This window comes from Palaemon carinicauda, chromosome 30 (genome assembly GCF_036898095.1).
Source record: "Palaemon carinicauda isolate YSFRI2023 chromosome 30, ASM3689809v2, whole genome shotgun sequence".
Taxonomy (NCBI): domain Eukaryota; kingdom Metazoa; phylum Arthropoda; class Malacostraca; order Decapoda; family Palaemonidae; genus Palaemon; species Palaemon carinicauda.
This window is the reverse complement of record NC_090754.1, coordinates 41,990,280-42,007,488: the sequence shown is the minus strand read 5'-3', so window position 1 is coordinate 42,007,488 and position 17,209 is coordinate 41,990,280. Positions and strand designations below refer to the sequence as shown.

The 17,209-nt window shown below is 45.6% G+C and overlaps 1 protein-coding gene and 1 long non-coding RNA gene across 2 annotated transcripts in view; one reads left to right on the top strand and one right to left on the bottom strand.

Moving 5' to 3' along the window:
• LOC137623056 (uncharacterized) overlaps nt 1-1,549 on the top strand; it is a 90,776-nt gene extending 89,227 nt beyond the window's left edge. The window contains exon 6 of the long non-coding RNA XR_011040542.1: nt 1,247-1,549. This is a non-coding gene — a long non-coding RNA (uncharacterized lncRNA). The remainder of the gene's footprint in view (nt 1-1,246) is intronic.
• LOC137623054 (KICSTOR complex protein SZT2-like) overlaps nt 1-17,209 on the bottom strand; it is a 362,398-nt gene that overhangs the window by 16,261 nt on the left and 328,928 nt on the right. Inside the window, exons 74-75 of the mRNA XM_068353692.1 lie at nt 13,214-13,380; nt 602-707 (exon numbers count right to left, since the gene is read on the bottom strand). Coding sequence (XP_068209793.1) covers nt 602-707; nt 13,214-13,380 — 273 coding nt within the window. The remainder of the gene's footprint in view (nt 1-601; nt 708-13,213; nt 13,381-17,209) is intronic.

Below are 17,209 nucleotides of genomic sequence, written 5' to 3'. Positions count from 1 at the left end.
ATATATGCCTCATTGTTACTATACAGATTTTCTGCTCTGCATCCTTTATTGCACGGTCCGGGAACAACACTGATGCATGATGTGTACAGAACCATAGCTCTGCACCACTTACAAGGACCTGAGTTTTGGTAGCCTGGGATAAGTATCCGGACAGTTTGAATAAGGAATTCTTTCCACCTACGGAGAGTAAAGGTCGATTTGTCATCACCTAAAGTCCCGGCTGCAATCAAAGCGAGTGCTCAGTGAGCAAGCAGGGATGGAGCTTCCCCACTCCCGGCCACCTGTTTATACCTCATTATAAGGTATAAATTTTAATTACCTTATACTCCAGCTTCTTGGATATTCTATACTAATACTGTACTATGTAAAGATCTTGGGTTTGTATATTTAATTAAAATACAAATTACAATACCTCCAAATTGGTCATAATGGCATTGTTTTAACAATATCTTAACTTTTGAATTAGCATAAATATCCCCATATAATGATATAAATACAATGACTTTAATACAATTTCTAAAATTGCAAATGAAAAATAATTTATAAAATACATAAAATCTATGTAATTGCCTAATTATTCTTATAGGATACTAATACTCACAGCTTTTTGAAGATGCAAGTTTGTTGAAAGCATCATAAATGCTTCAGGACAAGAAGGACTGAGAATCAATAGGTGCTGAATATTACCATCACTTGAAGTTAAACTCCTTGAAAGAAAGAAAATTTTATTAATAACCAAAAATAACCAAAAGCAAGACATCAAATAATAAAATTAAACAAAATCTGAATAGCACAAAACTACTTTAAATATACAAAACTATTTAAATATAAGATTTTTTAGCAGTACACACTCATGTAAAAAGTAGATCAAGGAAGTTCATAAATGTTCTTTGATAAAATAAATTTTCCTTTTACTGTATTGAGTTTTTCTGCAATTGTTTTTGTCTTTACACACTTTGTGACTGAAATCCAGATATACACTGGTGTCCATGGATGTTATGGATTTTTTATTTTATAATTCAATTTTACCCTCTCATCAAACACCCTATCCAATTCAAACTCAAACATTAAAATCTACATCTACCTTCCAGCTTTTATACATGAGTTGTGTAAAATTTCTCACAGGTGTGTACTTTGAAATATTCCACTAACACCATCCTCTAGAAAATGATAGTTTTCCATCTTTACTGATTCATGAAGTTGTTCACCTGGTAAAATCATTAAAATACATGTTAATTTCTTCCAGATAGCTGTAACTTGCCTAAATACCTTCTCTTTCAAAGCATCAGAAAATAGCAAACTGGAAATGTTGTTCTGAGCACAAACTGAACCTCGATCTCAACCTTTGTCTAGTTGAATTAGAATATCCAAATCTTCAAGAAAATGAAAGAAATTTTTTTTATTTCTAAATGGCGCCATACAAAAATTATCAATATCACAGGTAGTATTTATATAAAAACTTTTTGGAAATCAATGCAGTCACACTTTGACCAATTGTACATTTCAAACTAATGTACTGACATTTTCCAAATAAATCTTAATTCATTCACAGTTATTTTAAATTGGATCCTGTCGTATATATAGAATAATTCTATGCATTTCAATTCAAGGGTTTGTTATGTAATAAGATTAAACCTTTACACCTTAGTTCTGGAAATTTTTACTCACTTGAGGCTCATTGGGTATTTTTAGTTTTCTTCTAGTATTTATGCATATAAGAGTACAAATATTTAAACTACATAATAATGGAAAGTAATGGAAAGGAATTATATTCAGATACAATGCTTTTACAAGTTTCTTAGAGCTATTAATTATATTAAGAAGTGTATGGAATTCTAGAAAATGATGGAAAATTTATCTATACCTCACATAAAAATTTTATCGCAATGTGTGGCAGACATTTATTTTAAATTCAATCTCTAGGGACAATACTGTACTTGACCACAGAAGTTCATGTAATTCAGATGGCATGGAAGATTTCCTTCAAAAGTGTAAGTAACAAAATTGTCCTTCCTTACTTTGTGCAGAGGGTAAACAGCATCTCTAATGCAGTCTTGCATCTTTAATCTTTTACTAGAAATATTAATAGTTAAACTCGCCTTCATGTTTAATTTGGCATAATTATTTTGTTTTTCTTTAACTTTGATATAATACAATTTTGTATAAATTGCCAAGTTATATAGCATTGTATTTTGGTGAGGTTTTATTTTTTATTTTTTTAAATCATGCTAAAATTATTCAAAATGAGGCACATACAATAGCATAAAACTTCGAGATCATGGAATGACTTTGACTGTTATTTCTGATAATCATCAGGTTACAGGATGGTGACATCCAGATGCATTAAACATGGGAATCTTCAAAATGACATTGTATAGATGAAAAATCAAGCTAAGCAAGAAAGGCTGAACACAGATTCAGTTTGAATAAAAAAAAGAAAACAAAAGAAAACTATCCCTCCATGATGGATGGAGGGAATGGTAGTAGTCAACTCATCTCAATCAATAAGAATGCTAAAGGCTTTGGACAGGCAGTAAAGGAGTCAGTAAAGGAGTCAGCTGTGCTCTTAACAGTCCAATGACTAATATGCATACTTCATTAATATCAAAGTTGTATAATTGGTGCTGGACCAGAGAATGTAAAGCTACAGTATATTCTTGAAAGCCTAATTGCGATAATTCCAAAACATATCACAAATTTTAAGTAATTTGTATTTTTCCTAACAGTACTTACCTCAAACTACTTTCTTAGGAGTATCTGGGATCTCCTTCCCATCCGACCAGAGTTTTGTGTAGTTTACCCTAAACCCATTTTCTATGAGGGGTAACCTCAGGCGGAGTGATAACGCGCCCTGAGGCTAACCCCGGGTCAGAGAACATGCTTGCTCAGGTCTCGACCTCCAGTAAGTTTTTGGTAGCTAAGGTCTCTAAGAATACCAGGGGACACTCGGGGAAGGCAGGGTGGGCCATTACCCGAAAGTAGTTCGAGGAAAGTACTGTTAGGAAAAATACAAATTAATTAAAATTTGTGATTTGTTCCAACACGAAGTACTTACCTCGAACTACTTTCTTAGGAAACTTATACTTTAGGAGGTGGGCGTGGCCCTAAAACGTTCTTGAGACCGTGCTGAGGAATATCCAGAGACCTAGAAAGGAGGCTAGGTTGTGTTGACCCCATAGAAAATCGATCGAGAGGAAACTACACAAAAACCCATCTTGGTGTCTAAGAAACTCGCCTGTGCAAGAAATCCTAGGGGACATGACTTCCCCCCGTTGAGGTACTTGTCTCCAGCTCAGGGCCCTCTCAGAGTCCACTTGAAGTGGGAAAAGGGGAAGAAAACAAGGGGGTTTAAGGAACGAACCTGTGTCTCTTGTGCTTGTTACCCGCGGTTATCACTGAGGCTAAACCTTTACAGTGAACCCTCGCTACTTCGCGGTTCGACAATCGCGGATTCACCACTTCGCGGGGTTTTCCCATAACCCATATATATATACATATCGCGGATTTTCCGGAAAATTGGAAAATACCGCGAAATCTGAAGACAACCAAATACGATATTTTGTTACCTGTAATTCCATTAATACTGTAATTAGTAATATCTGCTCTTACTGATTGTTCATTGCATTACATATGATATATAATTCAGCACAGAAAGAAATAAAACACGAAAAGAGAATGTGATCATACGATAATTCAGTACGTAGTAAAATTAAATCGAACATGAAACGCAAATCAGATGCAGTCATACCATATTAGAATGGTGTGTACTGTAATGGATGTGCTTCTTTTCCATGAATCTTTTGTATGTATACGTACGTAGTACAGTACTGCATCCAATAATATTCTTTGTTGCAAAAATCACATTTCGAATACTGTAAGCGTACGAGAGAGAGAGAGAGAGAGAGAGAGAGAGAGAGAGAGAGAGAGAGAGAGAGAGAGAGAGAGAGGCGTAAAATAGCGTACGTAAATTTTTATTATTATTGTTATTATTATTATTATTGTTGTTGTTGTTAATAAAATTATTATTGTTATTATTATTATCATTATTATTATTATTATTATTACTGTACAGTATTATTATCATTATTTATTATTATTACAGTATTGTACTTAATCTACGTACGTTCATTATGCGCGGGGCATCTTCTATGAGTAACCAACGCATCATGTACTGTAAGACGGGTTGTGATTGGTTCAAGCGCTGATAGATGACGAATCAAAACTCAAGTTTTGTTATCTAGCCTGTGATTGGTGTTTTGCCCGCATCTTCTACCCGCAGCATCAAAGTTCTCGCGGGGCTGGATCGTTCACTTTCTCTTTCCGCGTATTGCTGAGTAGACGTTCTTAAGTTTGTGAAGTTTAATCTGTGCTGTGTGCGACTGTTTCAAGTTGAACTTTCTGTTAAATCCTACTGTACAATGCCTCCCAAGCGTTCTGCTTCTAGTAAGGCTGGTAGTGAGCCTAAACGCCACCGAAGGATGATGACGATAGCTGAGAAGATTACGCTTCTCGACATGTTAAAAGATGGTAGAAGTTACGCGGCCGCCGGCCGCCATTTTAGCATCAACGAATCCACCGTTCGCTATATCAAAAAGGACGAGGCGAACATTAGAAAGACTGCTGCAATCACCTTTAGCAGATCAGCGATGCGAGTCGTTACAACGCGTAATAAAACGATCGTACGCATGGAAGGTGCTTTAGCTGTGTGGATTGCCGACTGCCGGAAGAAGAACATAGCGTTGGATACGAACACCATCCGAACAAAGGCTTTGAGCTTGTATGAGAATTTTGCGGCAAAGGAACCTCATGACGACGATGGCGACCATGCTGAAGAAGATGATGATGTAGATGAACCTCAACCAGGGACCTCCACTGATTCCCAGGGTCAGAAACAACGTTTTTCCGCCAGCAAAGGATGGTTCGCGAAGTTTCAGAAACGCTTCGCCCTGAAAAGCGTTTCCCTGCATGGGGAGTCTGCTTCCGCTGACACTGCCGCTGCTGAAACTTACGTGAACCAGACTTTCAAGAACATTATCGCTGAAGGTGGATACAAGCCGGAACAAGTGTTTAATATGGATGAAACCGGCTTGTTTTGGAAGAGAATGCCGTCGCGAACTTTCCTGTTCAAAGAGGAAGCCAAAGCCTCTGGCTTTAAGGCATTCAAGGATCGCGTTACCCTCGTGATGTGTGGCAATGCTGCTGGATTTTTGTTAAAGCCGGGGCTTATTTATAAGTCGAAAAATCCTCGCGCTTTGAAAAATAAAAATAAGAATCTCCTTCCCGTGTACTGGATGCATAATCAAAAAGCATGGATTACGAAGATGCTGACCTCCAACTGGTTCCACCAGTGTTTCATCCCGCAAGTCCATGAATATCTCTTAGAGAAGGGCTTGCCATTCAAGATCCTTCTCCTTATGGATAACGCTGGTGGACACGCAACTGACCTGTCGCGTGAGGGCGTTCAGGTTGAGTTCCTGCCACCCAACACCACGTCATTAATTCAACCGATAGACCAGGGGGTTATCAGGGCGTTCAAGGCCCTCTACACGAAGAATACCTTGGTGGACCTCGTTGCGTGTGTGGATGCTGCCCAAGATGACGAGGATGAAGATTTCAACTTGAAGGCGTACTGGCGGCAGTACACCATAGCCACGTGCCTGCAGAATATTCAAAAGGCACTTCAAGAGATGAAACCTGCAACCGTGAATGCGAGCTGGAAGAAGCTGTGGCCCGATATTGTTTACGACGACAAGGGATTTACACCGTCGGAAATCCAACACTCTGCAATACGGAAATCTGTGCAGTTGGCTGCCATAATTGGAGGTGACGGGTTTGGCGACATGACGACTGAAGACGTCGACGAGTTGTTGGACTGCCATTCCCAGCCCCTAACTGACGCAGACCTCGAAGACCTGACGAAATCGGCAAGTGAGGAAGAGAGTGAGGGTACCCAGGAAGAGACCCAAGAAAATGTCGAAGAAACGGGCTTAACATTAGAACGGCTTGCCAAGTTCTGCAACCGTATGAAGGAGGCGAAAGAAATGTTACAAGAGTGGGACGAGGATATGGTTCGCTCGATGCAATTCTGCAACAAGATCGATGAAGACATGACTCCCTACAAAATGCTCTTGGATCGAAAAAAGAAGCAGCGGCAACAACTTCCGATCACAATGTTCTTCCAGCCTCGCAAAAAAGAGCCAGTTCCTCCTGCTAGTACGCCTTCGGAAGAAATTGAAGAAGTTGAAGAGGTGTCCCAGGAAAAGACACCTCCGTCTGAAGAGACGTAAAATACTATCATTGACTGCACAGTAGAACACATCATCAGCTTCATCATCATCATTTCTACTGTGCAGCAAATTCATCGCCATCACCATTCAAGTTTTTCTTCAACTTCTTTCGTGGTGAGTTCAGTAACAATCTTTATTTTTTACTTTAACCTGTTTTATAGTTTAGTAATGTACGTACTGTATGCATTAAGTTAAAGGGAAGGTTTTAAAAGTCTACATGTTGTAACCTATCATATTTTTTTTGTTTAAAATTTACATTTACGTACGTAAAACAATCTCTCTCTCTCTCTCTCTCTCTCTCTCTCTCTCTCTCTCTCTCTCTCTCTCTCTCTCTCTCTCTCTCTCTCTCTCTCTCTTCTCTACGTACAAGTACTGTATAATTTATATTTGTAAGGTAACATATTTTGTAAATGCTTTTACTGTAAATACTGTATGTACTGTATCATTATTTATCACTATCATCATGCCCGTTAAATGCCTTGTTTGTTCTGAGCGTGGTTGTTTACTGAGCGTACACGCCGTCGTTTCAGGCGGCGTCATAAAGAAAAAGATTTCATTTGGAAGTCCTAAGAAAAATACGTAAACTAAAACATTGGTAATAAAAAAATCAACATACAGTACTGTATAATCAATATAATCGATGCAAAAACTAACCTATACATATATGTGTACACTAAATGAGTTTGTTTCTTCATTATGATCAGAGATGAACGTAAACAAAACATTGGTTGCCATTTTTTATCGTGCTTTTTAGGTGTTTAGGAAACGCATGATATAAAATCGCCTTTAATATTTGTGCCTGTTTTAGTTTAGGGTGCTGTAGTACATGCATTAAGTGTTCTGTACATTAAAGGGTGGTTTGTTAACAGTACTACGTACAAGGGAAGGTTTTAAAAGTCCGAATATACATGTTAAATAAATAGGTAAATATGCTGTCACTACTTCGCGGATTTTCACCTATCGCGCCCGCGTCTGGAACCTATCTACCGCGATAAACGAGGGTTCACTGTAAACCGTTTGGAGCGCGGAAACGACGGTACCTACCGAGAACCCGTCCAGGGATTTTCTTGAATAGTCCTTAAAATAGTGAGCCGTGAAGGTAGACTGGTTGGTCCAGGTGCCTGCCCTTAGGATCTGGCCCACTGCCATATTCTTCTCGAAAGCCAATGTAGTACTAAGGCCCCTAATGTCATGGGGCCTGGGCTTTCCCGGCAGGGGGATTCCTGCCTTACTGTAGGCCCTGATGATGACCTGCCGCAACCGGAAGGAGATGGTATTTTTCGAGACTGGCTTCTTCACGAGGTCTGTGGAAACAAAAAGGCTTTTGATCTCAGGCCGGAGTTTGGCTGTCCTCTCCAAGTATTTCCTCACCGCCCTGACGGGGCACAGGCGCAAATCCCTTGAGTCGTCCGACCGGGGGGATTGCCGGAATTGAGAAACCTTTAAACCTGGGGTCCCACACGGCAGGATTCTGGGTCTTAGCTACGAAGGAAGGGACGAACTTGAACGTGACTTCCCGCCAACCTTTCGAGTGAGCCACTTCGTAGGACAGACCATGGATCTCGCCCACCCGTTTAGCTGAAGCTAACGCCAGCAGGAAAACTGTCTTGAGAGCGAGATCCCTGTCCACGATGTCTTTCAGGGGCTCGAACGGGGGTTCGGATAACATTTTCAGGACCCTTGCCACGTCCCATTTAATGAGCATTGAGATATGTCTGGAATTACCCAGGTCTATGCCTTTCAGGAGAAAAACTTGGCCCAGAGCAGCGCAGACTCCCTTGATGGCCAGGATGGACATGTTGACCACATCCCTGAGGTAAACTAGGAAGTCCGCTACCTGCGGGATGGAGGCCTTCAGGGGCCTGATGTCCCTAGCGGTGCACCATTTGGTAAAAGTGGCCCACTTAGCCTGGTAGACCGCTGCTGATGACCGTCTCAGGTAGCCCGACATCCTCATTGCTGTACTCGACGAATAGCCCTCCCTCCTCAGGAGGCGCTCAATAACCTCCACGCGTGAAGGCGAAGGGACCGAGGATTCTCGTGGAATCTTTGGAAGTGTGGTTGCCGGAGAAGGTCTAGCCTGTCCGGAAGGGGCCAGGGCGGCTGTTGTGCTAACTCCCTTAGGTCCACAAACCATTCTCTCTCCGGCCACCAGGGCGCTACCAAAGTCATCCACAGCATGTTTGCCCTTCTTACTCTGTTGATGACCTGCCTGAGCATCCCAAGGATGTTGTCCCAAGGATGTTGGAAGGCGTCCTCGAACGCCGCTTTTGGGTCTGGTACAGGAGAACAGAACATGGGGAGTTGTGTGTTCAGCCTCGTTGCGAAGAGGTCCATCACCGGAGAACCCCATTTTTTAATGACGGTTCTGGCTACTTCCGGGTGCAGAGACCATTCGGACACTACCACTTGCCCCATCCTGCTGAGGCCGTCGGCGAGGACGTTCCTTTTCCCTGGAATGAACCTTGCCAAGATTCTGATCTGCTCCACTTCGGCCCACTCCAGAAGTTCTAACGTGAGGACGCACAGCTCCTTCGACCTTAGGCCTCCCTGTTTCTTTATGTAAGCTACCACTGTGGCGTTGTCGCACATCAGAGCCACGGTGTTTTTCCCCGGAGTAAGTGGACAAACTCCTGCCACGCTCTTCGTACTGCCCTCATCTCTAGCACGTTTATGTGCTGGGTCTTCTCTAGGGCCGTCCAGCTCCCTCTTGCTGACTTCCCTAGGAGAAGGGCACCACATCCCTCCTTCGATGCGTCCGTGAACAGGAGCATCTCCGGGGGGTCGGCTGCAAAGGGCATACCTTTGAGGGTGTTCGTCCTGCAGCTCCACCATCCTAGGACCTGTTTCGTCTTCGGGAACACCGGGACCACTCTGTGGGGGGGGGGGGGAGTCCGTCTGGTTCCATCTTTCCTTCAAGTTCCATTTGACCTCCCTGAGCTTCAGCCTGCCCTGGGGGGGCCCAGTTTCTCCGACACAAGGTGGCCTACCAGCCTCTGCCAGTCCTTCGCTCTCCTGGGGTGGTCCGTCAGGAAGGGGCGGAGGACCTGGTCTTTGTTGTCCAGCCTTTCCGAGGAGGGGAAGGCTTTCACCAACCGGGAATCCAGAACCATTCCGAGGTAGGTCACCCTGGTGGAGGGTATCAGTTGGGACTTCTTTAGTTTGATGGTGATCCCCAGAACGTTGCAGAACCGCAGCAGCTTCGCGCCTTGCTCCTTCCGTACTTCCTCTGAGGCTGAAAGTAACAACCAGTCGTCTAGGTACCGAATCAGGCGAATGCCCTGTTTGTGTGCCCAGACTGAGACCGTCATGAAGACCCTCGTGAAGACTTGGGGGGCAGTGGACAGCCCGAAGCAGAGGGTCTTGAACTGCAACGTTTGGGTACCCCATTTTACACGTAGGTACTAACTGCTGGAGGGATGAACCGGGATTTGGAAGTGAGCATCCTTGAGATCAACTGACATCATGAAGTCCCCTTCCCTAAAGGCCGCCAAGACCGACTTCGGAGTGTCCATTTTGAAGTCGGTCTTGCAGACGAACTTGTTGAGGGCTGAGAGGTCTATGACAGGTCTCCACCCTCCTGTCGCTTTCTCCACCAAGAACAGCCTGCTGTAGAACCCCAGACCTGGGTCCTGGACAGGTTCCATTGCTCCTTTTGCCAACATTTATGAGACCTCTCCCTGCAGAGCTGTCTTTTTCAAGGGATCCTTGGGGGCTAGCCACTCTGCCTGCTGGTCTGGCATCAGAGGTGGAGGGTCCACTAGGAAGGGCAACCTGTACCCTTCCTTAAGTACTGTCATGGTCCACGGGTCTGCCCCGTGGTCTTCCCATGCTTGCCAAGAATGTTTGAGGCATCCCCCCACCTGAGGCTTCGGCAGGAGTAGGGGGCCTCCCTCCCTATCTTCTCCATGAGGAGCGGCCTGAACGTCCTCTTCTGGACGCTGCGAACGATGGTCTATAGGCGGCTTGGGTCGAGGCTGATCCCCTACGGGAGGGCTGAGACGACTGGGACCAGGCCTAGCTGGGTTGTCTCTCCTGGGCTGGCTAGGAGAGGCCCGAGGAGGGCGAGGCGTGTCGGCGGAGGACCTTCTGTACGCCGGCCTTCTGACCGGGTGGGGCCTGGGCTCGTACGGGTCCTTCAACTTCCTAACCCTCTCAATCGACTCCTCCGCTGCCTTCAGGCAAAAGATACCATCATCCCACAGGGTCAGGCTCCTCAGAGACCTGGCCTCTCTGTCCGGAAGCCTCCCTGTGATCTTGCTCAAGACCGTGTCCCTCCTCCGCAGGACCCAGTTGGCGGCCAAAGCTAGCGACTGGTAGGAGAGGAATTTCAGGGCCTTACCTCCCGAACTGATAAGTTCCTTGAGTAAAGCCTGGGTTTCCGGTACCGTCAGATCGTATGAGGACTGGACGCCCACCAGTCCAGCCAAGAGGAGACGTTGACTAAGTCCTTCGAAATCTCCTCCATCATGATCGCCTCCGAAGGAGAGAAGCAGATTGGAGCCGTCGACGCCCTCTCTTCTGAGGCTCCCTGCCACAACACGGCGAGTGCTGGCTCCAGTGCACAGGCGCCTGCTCGCTGTCCCTCCGGGAGGTAAAACTTACTCTGGGACTTCAGGCCCTGGAGTAGTTTGGAAGTGCTCTGGTCCTTGGGTGCCTCGGCGTGGTTGGCCACGATCCTGTCCACATGGGCTCTACCCAACTTAACGTCCCTCGCGAAAGGAAGAGCCAAGGAGGGCCGCTGCTGGACCGGGGCGTCCACTATCCTATTGAGGCTGGAACGCCATGAATCTTCGGAGGAGGGCTCCGGCTCGTCCAGCCTGTGGTGGCTCCTGATGAGGCATATCACCCTCCAATAGGCAGATACCTCCGCTGCCGAACCCTCTCCATGGTCGTCCAGATCTTCCGAAGGGCGCGCTGACGCATGCGAAGGAGGTTCTCCGACGGAGGACCTCGCACATGGGGGAGCCCTGGACCGACCCTCTCGCCGGGGTTCTTGCTGAAGGACCGGCATCGCCGTCGGGACGGGGGCCTCCGTCCTAGGTCCATCACCCCTTCCGGAGGTCCTCGTATCTGCGGGCCTGCCAGTCGAGGAGAGCCGTAGGTCACGCTCGTGACGAGCTAGGTGGGCTTTGGAGGTCAGGACTTGGCTGCCAGACCAAAGGGGCGACTCTCTCTGCTGGGCGGATGGAGCCGGAACCTTCGCGGGCTTACGCCTGTCGACTGGAACCTGCCAGGATGAATCCCTCATTCACCCTCCGTCGGTTGCCACTGCTGCCGGAAGAGTATCTATCCGGGGAGCGCGTCCTTGGGCACCAACTTGAAGGGCCCGGCGCCGCAGCTAACTCCAGCAGCCTGTCGCGGTGAATCATCGCCCACTCACCTTTCGGGGAGGCACTTTTCTTCCACTTCCTCTTGGGGGATTATGGGCGCCGACTGTCGTTGCGCAACCTAGAGTGAGAGCAAGAGCGCGACATCTTCCTTCGGGACTTCTCCCTCCGTCTCCTGAGCTTCCTCAGCGCCTCGTCCTCCGAAGAGCAGGTAAGCTCCTCCACTGAGGAGACCGAAGACTTGTAGGCCCTCTTCGATGACCTTGCCTCCCGCGCTGGTGTAGGGGGATTCCTGCGACGCCTGTAGAAACACCTCCGGGAATATGGCCGACGGCGCTGGAGGGGGAGCGAGGAGGCTCTCCCGTGGGGGACCAGGTCCCGAAGCCTTCCTCCATCCTCATCGGTGACCTGAAGGGCGTCTTGGGGGGCGACGGCGGGGAAAGCTCCTTCTCGACGTCGCCCTCGGCTGCCGAAGTGCCTGAAAAACACGCCCAAGAGGCTGGAGAAGAATTAGGTAAATTTTTCCCCCACATGGGGTCATCTGAGGAGACGTGACCTGCTTGCACCAGGACTCCGTCTCCCGAACACACTCCCGCTCCTCCCTCAGGCCCCTCACTCGCCTGGAACGATGTCACAACTCCACTATCCTGAAGGTCAGACTCTTGGGGAAGGGCCGCGGGCTTCTTCCCCGCAACGGACTTACCTCGTCCCCTACTCTGGGTAGGGGAGGTTGGAAGGGAAGCTCGGTCCGACGAGACGCCCGGTGAAGCAAGGGAGGAAGGGACGCTCGGCTTCTTAGGCGACTTCTTTGTCGCCTTCTTCTTTTTGGTGCTATACCGCACCCACTGCACCTCATTCCACGACTCGCACTCCGGACACGTGGCGGAAGGGGAACAAACACTGCCCCTGCACGAGGAACACAAGGAGTGCGAGTCAACTTCGGGCTTCGAGAGGAACGCTCCACACGATTTACCGGCCATAGGCCTAGGACAACGGCGGGGATGCTCCATGAGGTAGGAGAAAGCACTACGAGACACAAGCACGCACAAGGAAAGCACAAAGAGAGAGCACAAGGGGACCACGTGGGTACCGCGTGAGACACAAAGGGGTCGGGGACACACAAAGTCACACTGGGATTAGGAGAGTGGCGAGATGATATCACGACGCGACCAGAGAACTTACTGGAGGTCGAGACCTCAGCAAGCATGCTCTCTGACCCGGGGTTAGCCTCAGGGCGCGTATCACTCCGCCTGAGGTTACCCCTAATAGAAAATGGGTTTAGGGTAAACTACACAAAACTCGGGTCGGATGGGAAAGAGATCCCAGATACTCCTAAGAAAGTAGTTCGAGGTAAGTACTTCGTGTTGGAACAATCAATTTTTACAGACCCAAAACCTAGAACATATAATTCTGTAGTGTAAAAAAAGGAAAAATTTCTATTTGTGTACAGGGTGTACAGTTCTTGATTATTCATTGATTACCTCAAACAAAATATCACCAGTAAATACAAGAGAATTTATCATTCATGTTACATGCCCTAACATACAACCAATATATTTATCCATGAAATACAAAAATAAATAATTGTAAACTTACCTATATCTGTCTTGGTATTTTGCTTGCAATACCCTTGTGAGGCCTTGATACCACTGTAAAGGTTTTGAGAAGAATGGGGCAAGATTTGGGTCAATTGTACTTAGAGATGTAACTTGCACTAGGCTCAAAAGTTCACAAAGTTCACTATAAGCTGCATTGCTCAAAACCTGAAAAATTAATTGAGTGAAAAAAACATATTTCTTGGAATCTCACCTGAGCTTTTCTAAGCTAGCCAAATGTTGATATTTACCCTTAAATGATATTCTTAAATTAATTCATATTTTTCATAACCATACAAAACGAAGATTAGGTAGACTACTTCAGCACGAGTTGGAATCGTTTGTTAAAATTGGATAACTAGTTATTCAACTACGGGGCAAGGAGCCTGCCCCCTTGCCAGTCGGAGAACCTTCACTTTTGACCTTCGGCCCAGGGAGACTTACTACTCTTGCACCCCAAACTGGAAGGGTCAATTTCTTTCCTAAATGTGATCAACACCTGATCTGTTGAAAATTTAAGCCAGGACCATTGCCACCCAATCTGTTTTCAAATGAATGAAAGACTGATAGGACCCGAGTTGTACAAGCATACAGTGTATATAGAGTAATACCTCAATATTTGACCATAATACATTCCAAAGAGTGGTTGAATACTGATTTGTTCTAATACCAAATCATTATTTTACATTATAAATAACTGCGTTCCAATCCCCAGTTGACTCGTTAGTAGCATGACTTAGCATAAGAAAGTGACGTAGGTACTGTATGTAGTTTTTAGGTTAACAGTATAACACTCTCTCAATAAAATTAAAATCATTATTAGTCATTTCTATATAAGAAACTTTTCTTTTTTTGTTGAGATATGACCGTGTAAGTGGATGGCAGCGTGGGTAGGAAGGAGGAGTTATTGGCGGGAGAGGGAATACCCTTCCATTAAAACATTCTGTAATAGTTTTAGGGTTTTTTCCCTTTTCTGTTGCTTAGGGGCAGGTTTTTCTTTAATAAAAAACTAAAACAGTGTTAGTTGCTTTTGCCTTTTTTCAGAATTTTACAGAAGTGAAAATCTTTACAGTTCTATGGCTAAGTCAATGCTATTGAGTATTGGAGAGCAAGATCCAAAACATGCATTATTTTTTTGTGTTTATGAATGATTTTCTTTTTCAGTTTAATTGTTGTTTGCACTGTTTTACTTAACCACTTTAACTTTTATTCTTCTTTCACCAATGTTTATGAGCTAATGAATCAAGGTAAATAAAAAAATTATGCAACACAAAGATATAGCAATGTAAAACAAAAAATAGTGCCGAGCATATGTTTATGTTCATCCAAAACAACAGCTAACGTGAAACTGAAGGCGTTTGGCTTGGCGGCCTTTTACTCGCACTGGTCGAGTAACAAAAAAACTGATTTGTTCGAACTTCAAAACGTTCAAATACAGAGGATTTACTTTATCTGATCAAATCTGGAGTTTTCTTTCCCTTGTGGGTGATGTCAGTTGAAAACAAATACCATGCAAAAATTGCTGGGTTGGTATAAAATCTACCATCCTCTCAATTGTTAAAAGATGGGGAGATATACTTTTTTAAATTTCATGAATGGAGCTCTGAAGTGAAAATCAACAGCATGTAACATTTCAACTGCTTTGTCCCAGCAAGGAAGAACAGACGAATGAAGGAGAAACTGTGAAATATCCCCAAGGGTTAGGGGGGAAAACACAGGGCTGTAATACTATCCGGCTTGGATATCAAGATAGCCAACTACTAGGGCCATAGCTCAAAGCCACTACATTACCTTGGGTCACGGGGCAGGCCCCGTGTATCAACTCTGTGGGGATAAACAGCAGTTCTGACTGGCTACTGGGGTTGCTTGGGACCCGAGATTGGTCCTAGTGGGGCAGAGGCTCAATGCCATGACACAGGGTCATGAGCCTGACACCGTGCAACGGTGCCACGGGCCTAAATACGGAGCCATAACTAACCCTGCTAGGCTACCGGGGTAGTTAGGAACATACGCCAGGCCACGACCCTTGTGCATTGGCCCAGGGGGAGCTAAACACAGCCGTAAAATGTTTCACTTAGCTACTGGGGTAGTAGGGGACATAAAGCCCAAGGCCTTGCCAAGACCGGGCATAGGGTCACGGCTCTAGTCCTGTGAGTTGCTGCCGGGAGACTGAAACACAGGGCTGTGGCTCCCTCCTAATAGGGTTGGGAGCCACTCAGAAGTTGTTCATCTTTCCTAAGAGAGATATAGTCGAAGGAGACCTACGACTACGGCTCACGAGCCATCCTTCACTTATACCTCTATTGTACATCTGCATCTTGGAAGAAGTGACCAAGTTAAAAGTCAACAAGGAACAAATACTCTGGGCCATGCCACAGGATCACGGTCACGGCTCTGGCCACATGCTTGAGCCCCAGGAGACTAAAAAACAGGGCTATGGCTCCCTCCATGTCACAGGAGCCATCCACCCCTACTAAAGAGTTCTTAGAAGAACTGACAGAATCAGAAGCTGAAGAGGAGCATGCTCAAGGCCACGAGCTTGGGCCCTGTACATCTGCCCCAGAGGACTGCAACACAGGGCCGCGGTTCCCTTCTCATGGGGACGGAAGCCACTCGCCCCTCCTATGAAAGGTGGTGTTGAAGGAGCACTTTCCTCTAAATACCGCTGACAAGCCCTCCTCGATTTCTTCATCTTAAAAGAAGAGACAGGCTGAGGCCAAAGAGAACAACGAGGATGAGGAAGAGGAGGAAGAAGAAGAATATCTACGTTTCTTCCTCTTCTAACTGTTCCTTAGACTTTGCAAGCAGAGGAGTGGAGTCAGTCTGAAAAACCCAGACAACAACACTTCCTAAACGGAAGAACCACTGGGGTTGCTCCAACAGGAACCACAACACTGGGGGAACACTATCACTGGGAGGGAAGTCACACTTACAGGGAGTAGAAACTCCACACCCCCCTGGCCACAATGGTTGGCGAAAGGCAAAGGGAAGGGTGGGAAAGGAATTGCCAATTAGGGAAATGCAATGGGACCCTCACCCAGCACCCGGGGAACATGCTCTTGGCACCAGAGACCCTAGGGAAGGGAGCTACTGAAAATACTGAAAAGGCCTTCACTACTGGCATCTTCAAGGAGATATTGGTACTGGGGAGCCTACCTGAAAGACCTAAAAAGACCAAAATACTCTTAGGTCATACCCATCGTCAGCGGTAGCATAAACGAAGAGCCATTAACCCCTGATGGGGAGCAGCAAACACCACATGCAACCAGCACCTGAAATCCGCTGACGAATGTCTGAGGGCTACTTACTCCTGCTGCACACTATACGGGAAAAGAGGCAGGGCAGCAAGCGCAGGGGAATTGAAAGTAGAAGCACACGATGAGCGGAAGGAAGTAGCAACGCTCTCTCCATGTCCTCAAAAGCATACGTCTGCCACCGCAAGAGTCCACGATCTAAACTCAGCACATGAGGATGATTAAGAACAATCATGCCATAAGCAAGAACATAGAGAGTATGGATTTACAGCCAGTTTAATAAAAAAACACTAGGTGTAAAGTCCATCCTCCCATGAGTTCAGGCTTCACACATCACTAAATTAACAGTATTTGAGGGCACATTGGTACATTAGTACTCGATGTGGCCGAAAACTTAAGTGAAAAGACCTTGGCAGGTAAAGGAGCAGGACTCCTCACCCTCACTCTCACCTGTTGTTAACTAACTCTAACTATTTTAACGGCCACCCAGCTCGCGTGCTGAAGACTGTTCCCCATATAAAGGACGAAGGATTTTATTCTCATAGAAACAAAAACCATCATATAAACATAATACTTCAACAGTGGTGCATCTACTAAAATGAAATAAAATGGGAAATTTTGGATCTTAAGGTAACATCAACATTATTAGCTAGTACAGTAAAGGTAGAAATGTGAACCTCAGGTCAGTATGGAAATAATTCATTTATGTATCAACATTACAATTTTTTCTTCTTGGAGTCTTC